The 19,387-nt window shown below is 29.1% G+C and overlaps 3 protein-coding genes across 3 annotated transcripts in view; 2 read left to right on the plus strand and 1 right to left on the minus strand.

Annotated features, from left to right (window-relative positions):
* The window catches only part of LOC105621699 (SUN domain-containing ossification factor), a 38,147-nt gene extending 23,727 nt beyond the window's left edge, over nt 1–14,420 (minus strand). Inside the window, exons 1-3 of the mRNA XM_012203166.1 lie at nt 14,362–14,420; nt 13,535–13,739; nt 13,091–13,206 (exon numbers count right to left, since the gene is read on the minus strand). Of these exons, the coding sequence (XP_012058556.1) occupies nt 13,091–13,206; nt 13,535–13,739; nt 14,362–14,420 (380 nt within the window). The remainder of the gene's footprint in view (nt 1–13,090; nt 13,207–13,534; nt 13,740–14,361) is intronic.
* Nucleotides 721–1,983, plus strand: LOC105621689. The gene is made up of 3 exons (XM_012203158.1): nt 721–813; nt 1,239–1,412; nt 1,780–1,983. Exons 1-3 carry the CDS (start codon nt 721–723, stop codon nt 1,981–1,983), a joined length of 471 nt encoding a protein of 156 aa, XP_012058548.1.
* Nucleotides 14,421–15,666: 1,246 nt separating the features above from the next.
* Nucleotides 15,667–19,387, plus strand: part of LOC105623600 (serine/threonine-protein kinase ATR) — a 21,352-nt gene continuing 17,631 nt past the window's right edge. The window contains exons 1-8 of the mRNA XM_012204991.1: nt 15,667–15,710; nt 16,024–16,226; nt 16,298–16,468; nt 16,562–16,713; nt 16,802–16,945; nt 17,030–17,228; nt 17,309–17,436; nt 17,585–18,108. Of these exons, the coding sequence (XP_012060381.1) occupies nt 15,667–15,710; nt 16,024–16,226; nt 16,298–16,468; nt 16,562–16,713; nt 16,802–16,945; nt 17,030–17,228; nt 17,309–17,436; nt 17,585–18,108 (1,565 nt within the window). The remainder of the gene's footprint in view (nt 15,711–16,023; nt 16,227–16,297; nt 16,469–16,561; nt 16,714–16,801; nt 16,946–17,029; nt 17,229–17,308; nt 17,437–17,584; nt 18,109–19,387) is intronic.

Raw genomic sequence — 19,387 nt, forward strand, 5'->3', positions numbered from 1 at the left:
CGTTAACGTTAACGTTAACGTTACGTTACGTTAACGTTACGTTAACGTTACGTTACGTTACGTTACGTACTTCTACTTACTTACGTCTCTACTCTCTCTCTCTCTCTCTCTCTCTCTCTCTCTCTCTCTCTCTCTCTCTCTCTCTCTCTCTCTCTCTCTCTCTCTCTCTCTCTCTCTCTTTCTTGCCTTAATATCATATCGCAGTAATAAAAATGTACGAGAATGTACATCCTTATTCTAGATTGTCAAAATAGATTCACTAATAACAATTGTTGTATTGGCGCAAATCAAAATGACTCGACAAACTCGTTACATAAGTTTATTGTTTATTCGTTAAATTAATAAACTGTTATCCATTTCAAACCATCATTGAGTATAATCAATTTGACAGTGACAGAAAGATCGTTTTGGTATATTCGTGTTCGCGATGATAAGGCCCATCTTGAAAGATATGAAGCACAGATCATCTCAGACCCACCGCCAAGGTTGAGTACCAAGAACTATTGCCATTACGCATTAAATGTATTTAGTGAGGAAGTGGGGACTTTAGTCGGTTTAATGTTAGTCAGTGTCACACTAGCTACTGACAGGTCAATAGTTGGGTGGAGCATTTCTCAGCGTAGTTGGAAACAGACGTCGTCACACTTCGAATGTCTCGGTGAATATTTTTTTTGTCGTGATTATATTTGCGTGTCTGAGCTGACAAAGTGTGATTTGAAAATGGCTGAGGAAACCAGCTCTAGACCCAGCCTCCTTACGAGAATGAAGGGATATCTTAAAGAAGCGCCATTCTTTTGCAAAATTATCGAATTGGTAAAATCGCTCAATAAATAGTTGATAATTATCATGTCCGATTTAACAATAAATAATTCTCATATTTCAAAATATATTATATGAATATTATCTGACGTTTTTAAGAACAATAGTTGCGTCCAACAAAAAGAGCTTTGCAACTGCTGAAAGATTCTTTAATATGATTGGATTTATCAGTTTTTCAGATTCAATGAAAAACAATAAGGATAATATTATACAAATACAATAAGGATAATTTTATTATATTAAAGAATTTTATAACAGTTATAAAGCTCATTTTTCTGTTAAATACAACTGAAATAATCAATGAATGTTATATTATGATTTGAGTTAGCATTTCGTGATTGTTTTAGGAGATAACTTATTTCGAATGTTTCTATCAAGTTCTTTTTTTGTATAAAATATAATAATTGAATGCGTTATAGGTTCTCTGTGTCATTGCAACGGGATTAGTGACAGGACCATTTCAACAGAATCAGTTTCGGCCAACTGATATACATCACATAGCGATATTTCACGTGGCAGTGTGTGGTTATATTTTCATAAATGCAGTTCTTATTATGAGCTATCTCTTAGGCGAAAGATTGCCTAAAAAAACCGTGAGTTAAAAATCAAAAATTATTCACAACAAATTTATCAATCGACATAAAATACAAAATCTATCTATGATTTCCAACGAAAACAAAGAATCTTGAAAAAAGTTGAAATTCCCTAACTTTTATGTTTCACGCAGAAAATTTACAAAATACACTGAAACACTGAAAATCAAACACAGAGTTATACGTGTATTATTATTTCATTATACATTTTTTTCCGCGTTTCTTGAAAAAAAAAATTCCACCGAAAATTTAACTTTTCTTCTCTCTGTCGCAATTTTCATCTAACCTTGATGTATGACGATGCAACATCGTACTAAATAATATATTATATCTACAAGATACTGTTTTTCATTCTTTTCTCTTGCAGGCTCTTATTTTTTCGACAATGGGCGCGATTCTCTGTTGTACCGCTGGCCTCATTCTGATTCGCGACTGGGACAATTTTTCGAGTAACCTGATTCACGCGTATCTGCAGGAATATAGCGATCAAACGGTAGCGGCTGGTTCTTTCGCGATCTTGGCAGCTTTAGTATTTGCCATAGATACTTATTTCACCAACAAAAACGATTGATCGTCCATAGATTTCGATCATCGTTATTGTAAGGAGCGAGAGAGAACCAATCGGTTTGTTATTACAATCCTGCTTTATTAAAGCTATTATTTCACTGATTGTTTTTTTTTTGTATTCTACTATATCAATTTTTGTGAAAAATGTTCTTAGCTTCTTAAGTGTTTTTGCTAATATTATCTTCGTTAGCACATCAAGAAAATGATCATGAGATCATTTTAAAATAAAAATGTAAAATTCATCTAAAAAATATGGCATTTGTAATTGCTTTTTATTAGCAAGCACACATTTATTTTATTATGTATTTCATGGAATATACAATGCTTACAATGAATAATTAGCATAACACTAATTTACGTTATTCTCGCGTACTTGCAGTTTAAGATACCAAAATATTTACGAATTAGTTTCTCCTTTTCTCTACATATATATTATATAAGCGTTAAATTTTCGTTATATAGAAAGATATTTTAAACAAATGTAAAATATTTGCACAAACATGAATTTTTTATATGTTCTCAAATATAAAAATTTGAAATTGTATGTAATGTTGAATGAAAAGTTTCTATACATATTCTACAAACTGTTCGTGCAAATTCAAGCTACAGCGCGAAATAAAAATGAAAAACGTTCCAAAAGGATCCGTTGTAAAAGGATCCAAAAAAGCTCTACGAATACAAAGATATTGCTATCAGAGCTCGAAAAAGAAAGATAAAACCTTTTTTATCACGAGCAAGGATAAAAACATTTAAATCAAAATCATTTTCTTTGCAAGCTATTTGCAGAAAAAAAAATGTTTGTAAGATATAATTTATCGCTCAAAAATCAAATTTTATATTTCACGTACAAGATTACCTTCTTATTAATACCGTTTATTTTTATTATTATATTTATGTGGATTGATATAAAAATTACTACATAAATAAATGATATGAAAGTGTAAATAACCGAATACTCATTTACAAGCGTAATCACTCTTAAAACTTGCAAATAATGCATTTAAAAACAAAAGTCTTAAAACTTTATTCTCTGTACAAAGATAATAGAAAAGATTCCATTCTCTAAACACTTTAAAATATAGCGAGCAAAACGAAACTGATGAAGTTCATGAGAAGCTTTTTCCGGAAATGAAGACATTTCTCAAGCTCTATAAAAGCTTCTTGAAGAAAAAAATCGACATGATCACACTTTTTATTTTCTGAATCGCAAGCCATGAAAAGTTTTATTAGCTTTATTATCACAAAAAAATCATGATTTGGTTCTTGTTTGTTTGTTGAAATCCGAAAGATGATTCCGGAAAAAATGTAATCTCTTCTTTTCGAGATAGCTTTCACGTATTTTCTTCGCACGCAAGAGCGTATAACAAATTCGACAAAAAAATTCTGTTCAGTGCTTCGAGAAATGCAAGGGAAATGTGAAAGTTTATCCGCCGACTACCCTGCTAAGAAAAGTTCAATAAAGAAAATTTTGTTTCATAATACGAAGTAGAAAGAACAGTTCAAGAATGCACACACCAATCATTTCTTTTTCATATCGTTTATATCAGCAATGCAAAGACCTTTTTATATTTTTGATAAATAAATGTACATTTGAAATCAATGCTGTAATATTATATATGTATTCTCAAAAGCTTTTCCAGATTTACTCATGCTATCTTCGTAAATAAAAAAAAGATTTTATACTGATAACGTTTTCAATCTCTATTCATAATTCTTCACTTATTATTATGTCGGATAACGTTTTTATACCTTTGATAAAGACGAAGAGTATAACGTCGAAATATCATCATAATAACAAGAATGCTCTTCCTCCACACGTAAATGGTACAAGCATTTTCTTGATCGTCAGAAACCTTAAAAAGGTGTCGTAATAAATTTACCGTGATCTCATTTTCTCCGGCGCTAAAAGATTTAAATACCTCGCATTTTTCCGCTTTCCAATGTAAACGCTAATTTTGCATTTAGAATTTTGGAAAATCAAGCTCATAAATCATATTGTACAAAAAATACAGAGAATATAATTAATTTATTTTAGAATTGCAAGAAAAATACAAAATACCTAATTTTATTCAATAAAAGAAATAATCTTTTTTACATTGTAAATCATGCAATTAATTATAGATAAAAATAAATATAAATAAAAATTTAATTAAAAAGTAAATAAAATAAAAAAGATATATAGTTTCATCAAATATAATTAGTCAAGTGAAACATACAACGACTTGTAATTGTAGCATGTCTATACAGACACATGAGACCATTTACATACTCTTTACTTACTCCAATACAATTTTTCAAATTTAATACAAAGTCATAAATTGACAATTAACAAACAATATTAAATAAAACAATATTAAGTAAATCGACTGATGAAATGTTAAACACAAATAAGTGGAAAACTCTATGTTCGGTTAAAACGAATCTTCGCGTGCCTAGTAATATAATTTATAGATATTAAATTATATTATTATGCGTAACAATTTATTTTAACCGAATATGACGTTTTCCTATTCATTTTTATTAAAATAAATTTAATCTAATAAACATTATTTTATTTTAAAAATGAATTTTCTAACAATAAAAAAAAATGAATGAATCTAAGTATTATTCATTAAAAACTCGTAGTAGAACGGATCTAGGTATAGTCGAAGAAATGTAAATACCGTCATATCTTCATTAATTAGATCTTAAGAGAAAATGAAATAAATAGTTTGTATAAAATCTCATAAAAAGAATTTAAGAGCGTGATTTACGAATGAGTCAGGAAGGATTCTTACACTCAGTTTGCTAAATAGCAAGTTAACGATCACGCGGTATACATGCCGTATTGAGCTGAACAAACTCGCGCAAAACACGTGAACATATTTCTGTGATTCCTTGACTTAACCAAAATAAATCGCGATAAGATTACGGTAAGAATATACATACATTACCAGATACACTTCCTTACCAAGACATAATCTAATTATATCTAACAATAAACATATGTATGTTGGCAAATTAATCCAATCTATTATAATTGTAAACTCTCTAAGAAATCTTTAAATTATCGATATTTATTAAACTTTGATGTTAACAATTATTAAATGTACGATGATAAAAAGTTGTCAAACAAAAAAAAAACGATGCATATGTGAAAAATTAACATACTTTTCGTCGTCATCGTGCATGATAAATATTGACAATATGTCATAGATTTATAATCCTGTCGTGTGTATTGGCAATAATTTCACTAATCAATCTTTTCGCAAGACTCATCACGTTAAAAAAACTGACACTATTATAGATATAAAATTATACAAAACTGATATCGGTTTCTTCTCGATATACGTGCATTAAAAGATAATCGCTATTCGATTTCAAATCGATACTAAATATTGATCAACTCTTGGAAACTCTTTCGAGCGATATATCCGATGAGTGATTAACGATACGCTGCACCGCATCAATAGTCATCTCACTGATTGTGAGTCGATTCTACGCTTCGTTTCTGCACGCACGTTCTCTCTTTTAGTCACCTACGATCGCACGTTTTAGGCCTCGCGATTTATCCAACTTTTGTCGTAAAATCACAAAGGGTGGCGAAGAAACGCGGGCCGATCCGTTCACACGGCCATACCGGTGGCCGCTCGAATGTGGACTGACATCCGCCCTCTCGCACAGCGTCGCAGCGAGCGACCTTTCCACGCCACCATCCCCTCACGACCGCACCGTCAGTCTACTTCCACTAGCACCCTTCTCTCTTTCGCATTCCCTCTCGTATCGCATTGCTGCAACTTTCCCTCTATCGAGGCTTTCTCATGCTTTCTAATCTGCCCTTTTTCTTCAGAAGCCCCCTCTTAGTCCCGATTACTCATCCCCCTGCCACCGCAGAACTCTAACAATTTGCAGTTAACCGCAGTTGCTGTGAGCTTTTTATGCCCTATAAAGTATTCACGTGTAAAAGTGAGACGAGCAAGAGGGGCGCGTGCCTTGCCCAGAAAATATTTGGTTTATAAATTCTTAATGTTCTGTATTTTCTAGATTACGTATATATGGTGGAATTCACATGATAAGTGCTTTCTTTTCTGGATTTTTCTTAGAAAGTCCTTTTGTATCTTTTCCCGAGATTTTATTTTGAAAATATTCAATATAAAACGCTAAGCTCTGAATAAAATAGCTTTGTTAAAAAATACATCTAAAAATGTTGAGCAAATGCAAACATGAGGTACAAAAATACTCTGTATACAAGTGTATCAATAAATATCAAAATAAAATACGTTGAATAAGACAGGAATTAAAATAATAAAGTGACAAATCATTTACACAGTTTCTTGACATGTGAATTATTCACTTGCATTGATCATTCTTTGATCATTCTTTTTTTAATTTTATTAGACAGACATCAATTATAGCTAATATAAGTTTATGATATATCTATATAAATTATTATGCGTTCCAAAATTCCACAACAATCTAGGCATTTTATATATGTCTGTTTTATATAAATCACTTGAAAGCAATTTGAGATATTTAACTAAAAAGGATAGATGTTCAAAGATGTATATTGATCGAAATATCAAAATCTATCTCTAAAGAAAATGCTACATAAGGCAATCTGAGATAAACTTGATATTCCAACTTGATACTGGAATTAAAGACCGTTTGCGATCGTTGGAAGTAGAAAGCGCGGTGATTTATTGATCTATATGTACTTCAAGAGACGTATTTCGGAGACGAAAAGATGGAAAAGCTTCTTTTATACTATCAATAATAATTTTTCGAATATATCGAAAATACCTGCCTCTCTACATCATACAAATATTACGTTTTATTGCGTATACGATAATAAAAAAATGCGTTACTTCGATATTGTCTGCGCGTATGTCGCGTGTTCAAATATATTGAGCCGTCGATTTATTCTTCTTTATATAGAACATTTTTTCCTATCGAGATTGAATTTCTTCACGTTAGAAATAGATGATGTATACTGTGAAAAAATCAATATACCGCAAGATGCAAAATGCAAGTTTTTCGAAAAAATAATGAGCTTTTATTTCTAAAACAGCAGCGAAACTAATTTAAAAGAGATTAGACAAAACACAGAAATTTTAATAAAAAGCACTCCATTACTAGAAACTGCAAATAAAATATAAAATGCAAAATTTTTTTATTTTGAATTTAACAATAAAGAAATCGCAACGGATAATGTCTCCCCAGAATTTTTCTCGACTTTAAATTTATCAAAGAACTCGACATGAGAAATAAGATCAGAGATTCTACAACATCCTGTGCAGAAAAATGTTGGCATCATCGAATACAATTTGTTCCATGTTTCGCGTTATCGACAAGAGACGTAATTTGCGAAGGAGATGCAAGCATAATCTTACTAGGTAGAAAAGAAGGACACAGCTGCAACTGCATCAAGAACTACTACAAGAACATATACAAGACAATTTCCAGCTTCGCGCAAGTTCTTGAACGAATGTGTGAGGAAGCGAAGGAGTTTTGCATAAAACTTCAGCCGTTTGGGATCGGTTACACGGCCGAGGACGCTCGCCAGAAGCATCCCTCGTGCAACCCCTACATACTGACGCGATAGGTTTTTGCAATAGAAAACGAAATAAACGCTTCCTGGCGACCCGTTTTTCATTTCAACATCCGTAAAGTGGACGTGGCCCTAATCTGTACTGCTACAGAAGAAGAAAAATATAAAAGTGCCTAGAATATTCTATAATTGCTTAAATCGAATTTTAATCACATTAAGAACACGATCCCAGAAATATCAATAATTACTGCAATACTAATTAGTAACAATTATTATTAATTACATGAATAATAGTATAAATACTCGTTTCCCAATTCAATTAAAACAATGTTTCCATCGATCAATGCATTTGTTTGTTGAAATACTATTTAAATTTTTGCTTCTTTTAAATTTTATCACTACCACTATATCAGTTCTTAAAAAACTCTCTAACTCTCTGTCCTTGAGAGTTCTGCAACTCTTTGGGGATAAGTCATAATTTTATCAATTATGTTACAATTTTTTAAATAGAGAAATAATTTTGCAGACATTATACGTGTATTCATTAAATGCGATACGTGGATATATATAAGCTATTTCAAAACTAATAAATGCCCTTTGGCTTTAGATTCTATGCTTTAAAAATCTTTTTTTTTAAATATCTTTTTTTTTTTAATCACATGAATATTATACAATGAAATCGTATCGATTTATACAATACGGTCTCTTTATATTTCAATTGTTCGTTATTTTATTGACACTTTTGTTTTCTAAAGTATTTGTGATCGTCTCTATATATAAATCTTTAAACATTTATTTAAATATGAGAATTAAAAATTGCAACAATAAAGAGAATATACCGTGCGATATATTATATATAAGCTCTTATTAGTATTTCACAGAAATAATTGATTCAATATTAAATTAATGATTAAATTGGACAAGGAATTACTTCACATTTCTACAAATTATTATTACAAATTAATTAAAATAATGTATGTCAAACATTCAGTAGGAAAAGGGAGAGGGAAGAGGGAAGAGGCGAATGGAATGTGTGAGCTGTTATATAACCTAATCCATTGTATCCAGTCATTTATCAGTCGCATTAATAACAGATGCCTCATTAATTAGTCGTTGTTTGATGTCATTAAGAAATAATTTTAGCTGATTTATGAGATATATCGGAGAAATGTATACAATCATCATTGCATAATTATATTATCCCTACCGTCACACACATGTATGAAATACGAATATATAATAAATGTATAGCGCAAATATAATAGCGAAATACAGCAACATTTCGAGATATCGGTACCTGTCCGAAAAAATCGTTCTATTATTGAGCGACGTACATGTATACAATATCGCATATGCCAGTATTGGATAGGATTAACTTGCTTTAATAATAAACTTCGAACACGCGCCTAATTTCTCTTACTAAATACATAGCAATATCGATTTGAAAGGCAGGTGATCAAGATTTGATTGAGCCTATTTGAGTGGCTCAATATTAAAATCAATAAAGAGCGAAAGCTATATGGAGCATATATGGATCTATCTGGATATTAATGAATCGAAGATACGTATATATATGCGCATACACATACATACATACATACATACATACATACATACATACATACATACATACATACATACATACATACATACATACATACATACATACATACATACATACATACATACATACATACATACATACATACAGCCATTAATTGTTTCTGTTTAAGTTCTATCGGTTACCAATAAGAGAACTTGGCAATCGAGACATGCCCAAGCAATTCAGTGGCGCGGTATATATAGTCTATAAGATAAATATTTAATTAGCATGAATATCAATGTGTCACTTGTACTTGTTGCGAATGATCTAGTATCTATCAATTGGTATCTATTAATATTTCTTTCTTAGTCTGCACTTATTCCAAGATGTCCTAGAAAGAGAACTCTGTAATGCCCAATGTTAATTTTAACCTCACACACATATTCACACACAACACTATTAAAAATATTAAATTATAATCTTTTTTAAATTAATGTACCTACATTTATGAAGATAATATGAGATTTTTGCATTACCGGAACGAAAGTTTTATTTACAGAAATTTTATCATTTTCAACAGTTTTAATTAAAAAATTATTAATGATTTGATGTCTTAATTAAAAAACAATTAATTAAAAAACAATTGTTAAAAATGATTTTTAAACGTATAATTAATATCGCGCAACATCTTTTGCAACAAATTATATTTTTTATATCGATAAATAAAAAAAAATATGGAAGCTGACAAACATCGAAATTGCATAACAAATATGCTGATGTAATATTACATAGCAATTTATAGTAGCTACATAAACACACTTGTTTCTGTTAAATTATTTTATTTAGAGCAAATAATATTTATTTAACAACGCGCAATACAAATTCGTATTACTTTTATCAAAGAAGAAAAGCAAAAATATTTTTGATTGTTTGTGAAGAAAAATACACATTTATCGCTGTTTATATAGATTTTCAAAACAATTCTTCGATAGAAACATTTAAAGTTTATTACAATATTCTATTCAACAATGTGTTAGTTAAAACGGATAAATAATAATCCTCGATCAAATTTTCAATAAAATTCAACTCGCAAATTAATCTAACAAATAAACTGTGGAAGCTTCATGACAAATTAGCCAAATATTAAAAAAGACATTAAAAATATAATAATAAAAGAACAAAAGACAATGATTTCTTGTAAATTTCATTATAAAATTATTTACATAAAATTTTATTTTCTTTGTAAAGTTATATTGTTATCAATTAATTTTTCTTAGTCACATCGAGTCATGCGCTATGCATGATTGTAAAAATTTAACGAAAACAACGAAGAGATGCACTTTGCACGCTTTAATTAAGTGTATTTTACATTATTCATAATCCTTCGATAATTTTGTATTCGTGAACCGTTATTATCGGAAATTACTATTGTAAACCTTATTCTACGCTGCAATGCAAAAGTATACGAAAGATTAATGATAAAATTAATTTAGTCTATGAGGATATCACATAAATGAAAAAAATGTATCATAAATGCATCATTGCATACGTTACGATGCGTTATATGTGTAAATGCTCTTATCTACTAACAATAAAGAAATTTTTTTTCTATTACACTGGCAATAAAGAAAACAGCATTGAAATATTATAAATTTTACTTAAATCTCTCCATGCTTATCTTGGAAGATAACGGGATTATTGGATTCTTCTGACAATATTACTGACATAATTAATATATCTTCTCTTGATATGAAGATCATTAAATTCAAATGAATACAATTAACGCGATAAAAATACACCAGTAGTGAAGATAATAACGCATCATTTGTGTTAATGAGTAAAGCATTTTTTCAGCGACGTATATGTTATATTTAACCGTTAAATTTTGTCATTTTCAAATATTATCTTTTGCTGTTCTTTATTTTAACATTATGGGAAATTTTTTATAACTAGCATTCCAATGTCTAATATTATATTAACGAATAAATTTTCACGAAAAATATTTTACAGTTTTATGCATATAAATACAATTTGTTTTTGTTAATTATATTTCTTAATTTTTTAAATTAAATTTATTCAAACTAGAGTTGTTTTTATTTTTTATTATTTCGAATCTTTTATTAATTTTAGACCAAAAATTTATTCCAATACAGTTGGACCAATCTCAAACAATTAGAAAATTGCGTATTATCTCAATCTGATTATACTGTGCAATAAAATTTTATAATGCACAGATTTGTGACAATCACCAACTGGTTTGAAAATATGTAGGAACAAAGTCCTACAATTTTCAGATTTGTCTTTTGTTTTCTTTAAGAATTAAGAATATTATCACCGTAATAACTCCATATCATGAAAACATATTCGTGGATGAAAAATCCCAAATAACATAAATTCTCGAAAAATATGCTTTATTGCAAATAGAAATATTTGCATTGCAATAGAACGAAAATACGATAAATGGTATAATTAAATTTAATAAATGGTATAATTAAATTTATTTGCCCTTTTTGCAAGAAAATATAGAAAATTTTTCTCTTATATCGTCTAACATTCCCACTTTATATTTCCGTGCATCGTAATTTACAAGTACATAAATTTTCGCGGAATATGCATGATATATTGCGTTTATAATATGCATGCATATTTTACAAAATTCAGCGCAGGCAACAGTATAGAAAAAACATACATAGATGAGCAGATTTTTTTTTATATTAAAGAAAATTTTTTTTTTAGATTTAAAGATAAATACTAGTTATATTTTATTCGTGTTTCACAAAAAAGTAATTCTTCAACGTATAATATAAAATAATATAGAATAAAATATAAAAAAATATATTATTCAGTTACTGAGAATAAAATCGAAAAGCATAAAGAAATATTATACATACATGTATTCGTTAACAATCAAAAGATATATATCAATTGCTAGCCTTTTTAACATCAGCATAAATAATAAATATATTTGATTCACAAAAATCTATTACAAAAAAAAGAAAGGAATTCTTAATAGTATATAAAAATTTTCAAAGTTAATTTTTGTTATATAAAAATGTTTTCGTAGAAAAAGCTAAACAGCTTGTTCAAAATTAAAAAAAAATTTCAATTAAAAATTATTTTAATTAAAATTAAAAATTCTGCAATATTACATTATATTAATATCCAAAAAAATCTACACTAAAGTAAGAAAAGAATCCTATAAAGGACATATAACAAAAAATTTCATGGCATATTAAATAAATCCAGAAAGCAGCAATTTCGTCAAATGTTCGTTGCATAATGACATAATGACTGCAATCGAATATTGTAAAAATGCAACAAAAAATATAAAGCACAAAAAAGATAATAGAAACAATGCACAAATACAATGTATTATTCGCACTTTTTGTTATTATATTTTTTGATGATAAAATATGTAACAGAGTAGCAAATAAAATTTATATTATTATATTCAATAATATTTTCGTTATAACGTTATTTCGTTATTTACACTGATTTTACGATAAAAATATCATTTTAAAAATATTTAAATAAAATCTGGTAAAAAGTATTCCAATAAAAGCAACATTAATATTTAATCTGATTCGACTAAATGGCGATTTTTTCATATTATTTTATGCACATATTTTTTATCCCTAAATCTCAATTAAATAAAATTCTTTATAGTAAATTTATATTAATAATGTGAAAAAACTTTCTACAACTTCGAAATATCCTAATATATTTTATTTTCACAATGATATTTTATTTTATTTTTATTATTTTTAAAAATAAATAAATTGTATTTATGCACAATAATAAATTGCCAAGCACAAATATTTTAGAATAGAAAAGTGTTTTGCATGCATGTCATATAATAAAATAATCGATATGCAACATAAATTACTGCATTTATTAACAGTTTACATTGATTAACTAGATAAGAATAATAGTTTTATTTTTATATACACACATTGTATTGATCAGTTCATATCCCTACACATCTGCTATTTAAAAGCGCTTGTTTACTAAGAAATAAAATAACAATGTATATAAACTCACCCTTGAGAAAGATTAGGCTGTTGGATGAGACTCTCAGCTAAAATATCTATATTCTTTTTCTCCCCTGCATCGTCGTTGGTAATTGTCTCAAAACTAGCAGAGACTGTAGCTTCTTGCTATAACATCAATATATAATGTAATAAAAAATACATGAAATAAATGTATGTAAAAGGAAAATATAAAACAAAATTTAAGTATCCTATATGTATATCATTATTAAGCATATAATAACATATTATATACATATATGTATATATATATATATATATATATAATATATAATATATAATATATATATATATATATATAATATATAATATATAATAGACATATATATTATTGCTATTATATTCAATATAAGAGAAATAGCTTCATTATTTTTTCGTACGTATATATGTAATAAATGAATAGCCTTACATGAGAAATTATATAATGTGATCTTACTTGGTCATATAAATTGTTCTGGTTAGTCTTTAATGTCACTGTTGCAGTTTCAGCATCCAGTATAGACGAAGACTCAAAACTTTCATGGTCCTCGTAATTGAGCGTAACATTATTGTAAGCTCCATAAGTCTCATTCTTCTCAGGATGGAAAAAAGAATCTTTGGTTTGTGCGCTCTCCGAAGCTACTATTAGAAACAAAAGTCCACTGTAACGGAAAGAAGTGGCTAATATTATTGTCTATTAAGTAACATTGTGCCAGTGTTGCATAATGCAAAAGCAATTACAAAAGCATGATAAAAAAAGATCAATTCTTTGCTATTAAACACAATCCTATCAAGTTTTGTCTCATTCTGTCCATAAAATTTAATTTATAAAAATAATATAAAATAAATACAAGATAATATAAAATAAATACAAGAAATAAATTATATTCAAAAATTTAATTCAACATTCAATTAAATTGCTATTTTAATAATCATTTAAAAAATCGCATTCGACGATGCACACAACAAATAAAGTTTAATTATAAATTTGTCAAAATAAAAAAATATAAATACATTCTACATAAGTTATACATAACTCCCATCGCGTTAATCAGAATTTTTGCTTAAAAAAAATATTCCAAGACAAATGGCTCGCGGGATATCCACTGATATTCCAGTAGTTGGCAAAAACTTTAATTTGTTGTACAAATAGGTGCGAAAAAGAACGAAAGCTGAGCAAGAATTCGCTTTCGAGTTTCCGATACGACTGTGAACGAGATTGCTCGTCACGACATGAATTCAATCGATTTGTTACGTTCGAACGGATCGGCGTCGATGTCTTACCTGGACACCGTCGATATTAAGAGCAGCGTCCAGTACACAAACAGCATGCGGGGTTTCATCTCTCTCTCCTTTTACGGAACGCCGGCGTTGTTCGCCGCATTAGGAGCGGCTTTTTATGTCACACGTCGTCGCTCTTAAAAGCACGGGACACAGTATTGCAATCGACGATGAACGACGTCGACGATGACCATCACTACCACCACCACCGCCACCACCACTACCGTCACCGTGAAAATCTGACGTGGTGTATTATCGAAAAACTTCCGGCACCAAGCGGGATCGCAAGTTGCCCATCCGAGGAGGCGAAGGTAGGAATGAGATACTTGAAAGAAATTTCAATGGACAGGGAGCACGACGCGAATCATTATCGGCGTACGTGTAAATCCCCACGCGAGAAAAATAGAGAAAAACATCACGAACAGTTACACGCCCGCGCGAGAAATCGTGACTGATCGTGACTGATCGTGAATAGTCGGGAACAGCTGATCGCGTCTGCGCCTTGCGAAACTTGTGAATCGCTCAGAGTGGCTCTAATCTGCTCTTTCCTGCACCTTTGGCGAGCTCGAAGTTTGAATTGCTCGAAATGATTTGTATTCATCACTTAAAAAGCTGGAAAAACACTTTCCTTACAAGTTTTAGAATGCAATGATATTGCAAAAAATATGAATGATTATGAATAATTTTATCAAAGCTAACTTTTATCTTCAATCGATATATTTGTTTGTTTATCTACAAAATTGATTAAAGGCTATTGTGAAAATCTGAAGAATTTCTTGTATGACATTTTCAAATTTTTAAAAAAAATCTTAACATTTTCTTCGAGCTTTTTAGTCTTACAAATATTTTGATCTAAAAAAGACAAATTTACAAAAAGATTGTGTATAAATTTCACCTTTTGCCAGTATATTTATTTCTAAAATTAATAAATTCTTTACTGTGAAGCTTATGATGTTTTCTTATTCGACACTTGACAGTTGGTAGCGCTTGGCATTCTTGCAGATTCTTGCTTGATTTTTAAGAAATGCTGGAACAATATTCACACTGATGTGCACAGCTGCGTTTTATATGTAAACACGGCTTAAATGAGGTTTTGAATGAACGCGGAAGGTTTAATTATACAAATTAATAATTTGTATGTAAAGATATGTTCTTTGATCAAGAAGAATAAATAGTTTAATACAGCGAACGTAAAGATCTATAGGAAAATTTATGGATCTTTGTCTCAATAAGAACAAATGTCGAGAACCCTTTGATTTAATGCCGGATTGAATATATACGTTGTTTATTTACAATTTGTGTGCAATAATGGAAGTGAATAACGATTCATCGACACCTCAAGATAGTAACACGTAAGTGTAAGCTTCTATTATAAGTATACAATTATGATTACGAGGAAAACTGCAATACAATAAATGCAATCAATGTACAATGCGACTTAAAGCATAATGTAAGTTTTTAAGTAACAACAAAAATAATTTTGTATAATGATTTAATACTCTTATCGCAGCTTTATTCATTGTAACAGTAAAATATTTTAAATATATATGTCAAGCTAACTTTGAAGGTTAAAGGCCAATTTTAAAGGTTAATGAATTTTTTTTAAGTTTTTATTGCAAGATGATGAAATTTTGATAACAAATATTTTCTGTTTCCATATTGTAGCATAACTGTATCAGATTCAGTATGGAAATTCATCAACAATCCTATAATAGCGATATTCTCGGATTTGGAAAATCCTCCGACAGAACAGATGCTCTGTTCTCTTCTCGAATCTTTATTGAAAAGATCTTCTACTTTAACCACTGTACTAGTCCCACCATTTAGTAATGGTACAGCAGATATTACTGTGCAGCAACAATTTACAGGTAGCATATTTATAAAAAAATGATACTGTCCAAAACTGTATTTGATAATATATTATTGTATATGTCATTAGCATTCACAACTTGGTTATTTGGCACAATGTTCTATTTGATTTGCAAACAATCGAGCGATGTGGTGCTTTCAAATAGTATTGAAGTACAAGCTTGTATGCTTAGAATATTATCAAGACATCATATGACAATGTTTCAGACCATTACTTCAGAGTACCTAAGTATACTGGATGGTACGTATAATAATAAATCAACAGTAAATATGAAATAAAAACTTGAAATATATTTACTGATAATAAAATTTACAAAATATTTTCTCTAAATAGAAATATTGGAATTTCATATGAGTGCTGCAGAAGAAATGACTCTCTCAAAGTTTTATACAGAAAAGGATATTATAAAGAATTTGGACTTGACACCGTTTCCTGTAAAGATTAAATCTTCAGATGTGCCATCAATTCAATCATCTTTATTAAAGGTTTTGCTTTTCCAACTCACAGATTTTTTAATAACAAAAATTCTCTAACATTCATTGGGTTCAATAATAATGATATTTGTATTGATAGATAATTGCTAAAGCTGGTATTTGGGATGAAGTAAAGTTATGGAATAGAATTATGACAATCGTGATCAATTCTTCTCCAAATCTGAAGATTGAAGCAATACAATTGCTTACAGAAATAATAGAAAATCATATTGTTCATGATAATGTAAGTGAATGAAGTTTCAATTGTAAAATAAATTAAATAAAGTTTGTGTTGTATGTTAAGATATATTGTATTTGGATGTTTTAGGAACAAAAAACCCTAATTATATATATTCTAGAAATAGTGAAAAGTCTTCCAACTTGGATTAATTCAGATCTGTTATCAATACATATGATATCTCAATTTGCAGAAACATTGATACGTTTAATACAATCGTCACATGTTTCTCTTAATACAACGAACTTGTGTTTTCAAGTTATTGATTTTATAACTTTAGAATTTGTTAGTAAGTATTGCATTCTATTTTATTTCAATTTATTCAAATTCGTTTTATACGCATTATATAAATTGTTATATTTTTTCCAGCGAACAATGTTAAAACTGAAGCGATAAAGAAATTAGAAGAAGCAGCATGTTACATGATTAAACAATATTTAACTGTAGAACCACGGTCCTGTACCACTTTAGAAGCTAAAAAATTCTTGGCTCTATTCGTACATTGTCCAGTCTGTAATCCTTTACAGTTGTATATGTTTTATAAAACTACTTCGTTTTTTATTTTATAATTATTTTAATAATTTGTTTTTATTTTAGACTGTTATTGAGATTTTTATGCAATTTGTTTTTATCGATATTCGACAGACCATTGAACCAGATAAAATTATTCTTGCAACAGAGATCAGCGAACCATGGAAATTACTAAAAAAAGAATTAATGAATCTTATAGAAACTGAAAAATTTACAGAAGTGTTACATATTGTTAAAGCCTCATCTTTATTACAATTGTGGCTGGAAAACCAGAAAATACAAGTAAAACTATATGAGAACGACTTAAATGCCATATTAAAGATTCTCATACAAAATTTAAATTCTGATAGATGTCAAAATGATCAAATTATTTTTCAAATTTTAATGAATTTAATGGCTCACAATGAATCGAATAAAGTTATATTACAATCGATATTAGCATTGCCATTTACTCAAGATTTTAAAGGATCTATGGACATCAGTCAAAAAATGGTGCAACGAGCAAAATCTCTTGATATAAAAATAATGTCAGAATGCCTTGAAACCTTATGTATACATGGCAATGGAAAGGAAAGATTGAAATTACTACGTACATGTATATTAAATAGTGAGACGCAAATAGCTATTACAGCAGTGTCGTAAGTATTTTTATATATTATCATACGTTTGTAATATCATATCCATATATATACACACACACACATACACACACACACACACACACACACACACACACACACACAGAGGAGAGAGAGAGAGGGGGGGGAAGGCCTCTATTAGTTCATTTTGAGTAAATGCTAGAATGGGCAAAATTTAAAAAATAGATCATTTTGAAGGGAATTTAATAAGCTTTAAGATAACGTTATATAAAATTCAATTTCATACTAATTCCATTTTTTGAAAATTAAAGAAATGTAAAAAGTGAGCAAATCGCAAAGTCAAAAAATTGTGCTCCTAATATATAATATAAGATATTCTGCTCCTTATAATATAAGATAAGATATTATATAAGATATTGTGCTCCTAATATACAATATATGAGTATTGTAATTAAAAAACTGTATTTATATAATGTTTCTAAAATACAAACAACGAAAAATGAGCATGCGATAGATTATACTCAGAATTCGTCTTCAGGTAGTTGGAATCAAGCATTGCAGAAATAGGAACTCGACGTTCATTGTGGTTGTCCTTTTCATTATTGTATAATAACATTTATACTTTAGCAACAATTTTCATTATGACATAAGAGCATGGATTATTTCATATTAGAAATATTCTGAAGAAATATTTCATATTATTTTCGATTTCCAAGCTTTTAGTTTTACGATTATCAAATCTAACTTCTGTAATTAAGCAATTCAATGTATTCCGTATTTTTCTATTAGTATGACTTTGCTCTATCACTACATGAAAAATTTATTGACAAATATTTATTTATTAAATAATAAACAAGGTTTAAAGGTTTATTTCAATGAAACTTGAAGCATACAAATTCTAAAATTTTTTTACAATGACTACAGGAATGATCTAATAATGAATTTCCTACTAATTAGTTTTCAATTCAAGAGCAATAAATTCACCAATAGATATATAATAGGTGCTACCAATAGGTAGCATTTATTAGTTTAATGTTACTATCTTTTTTAATTCGAAAATTACAGCGAATATCTCAAAACGGTATCAGACTTTTTTGTTCCTCTTGACCCATTCTATGCGGCTCCTACCTTATTTCTGAGACATCCTGTATACTCGCGCGCGCGCGCGCGCGCGCGCGCGCGTGTGTGTGTGTGTGTGTGTGTGTGTGTGTGTGTGTAGTAGTAGTGTCAGACTAATAACGTATTACGTAACTTTTAAAATTTTTACACCTACCTTAACTAAAATAAAAATTAAAAAAGTTGGTTAGGTAAGGTATAT

This window comes from Atta cephalotes (genome assembly GCF_000143395.1).
Source record: "Atta cephalotes unplaced genomic scaffold scaffold00002, whole genome shotgun sequence".
In the NCBI taxonomy this organism is placed as follows: Eukaryota; Metazoa; Arthropoda; class Insecta; order Hymenoptera; family Formicidae; genus Atta; species Atta cephalotes.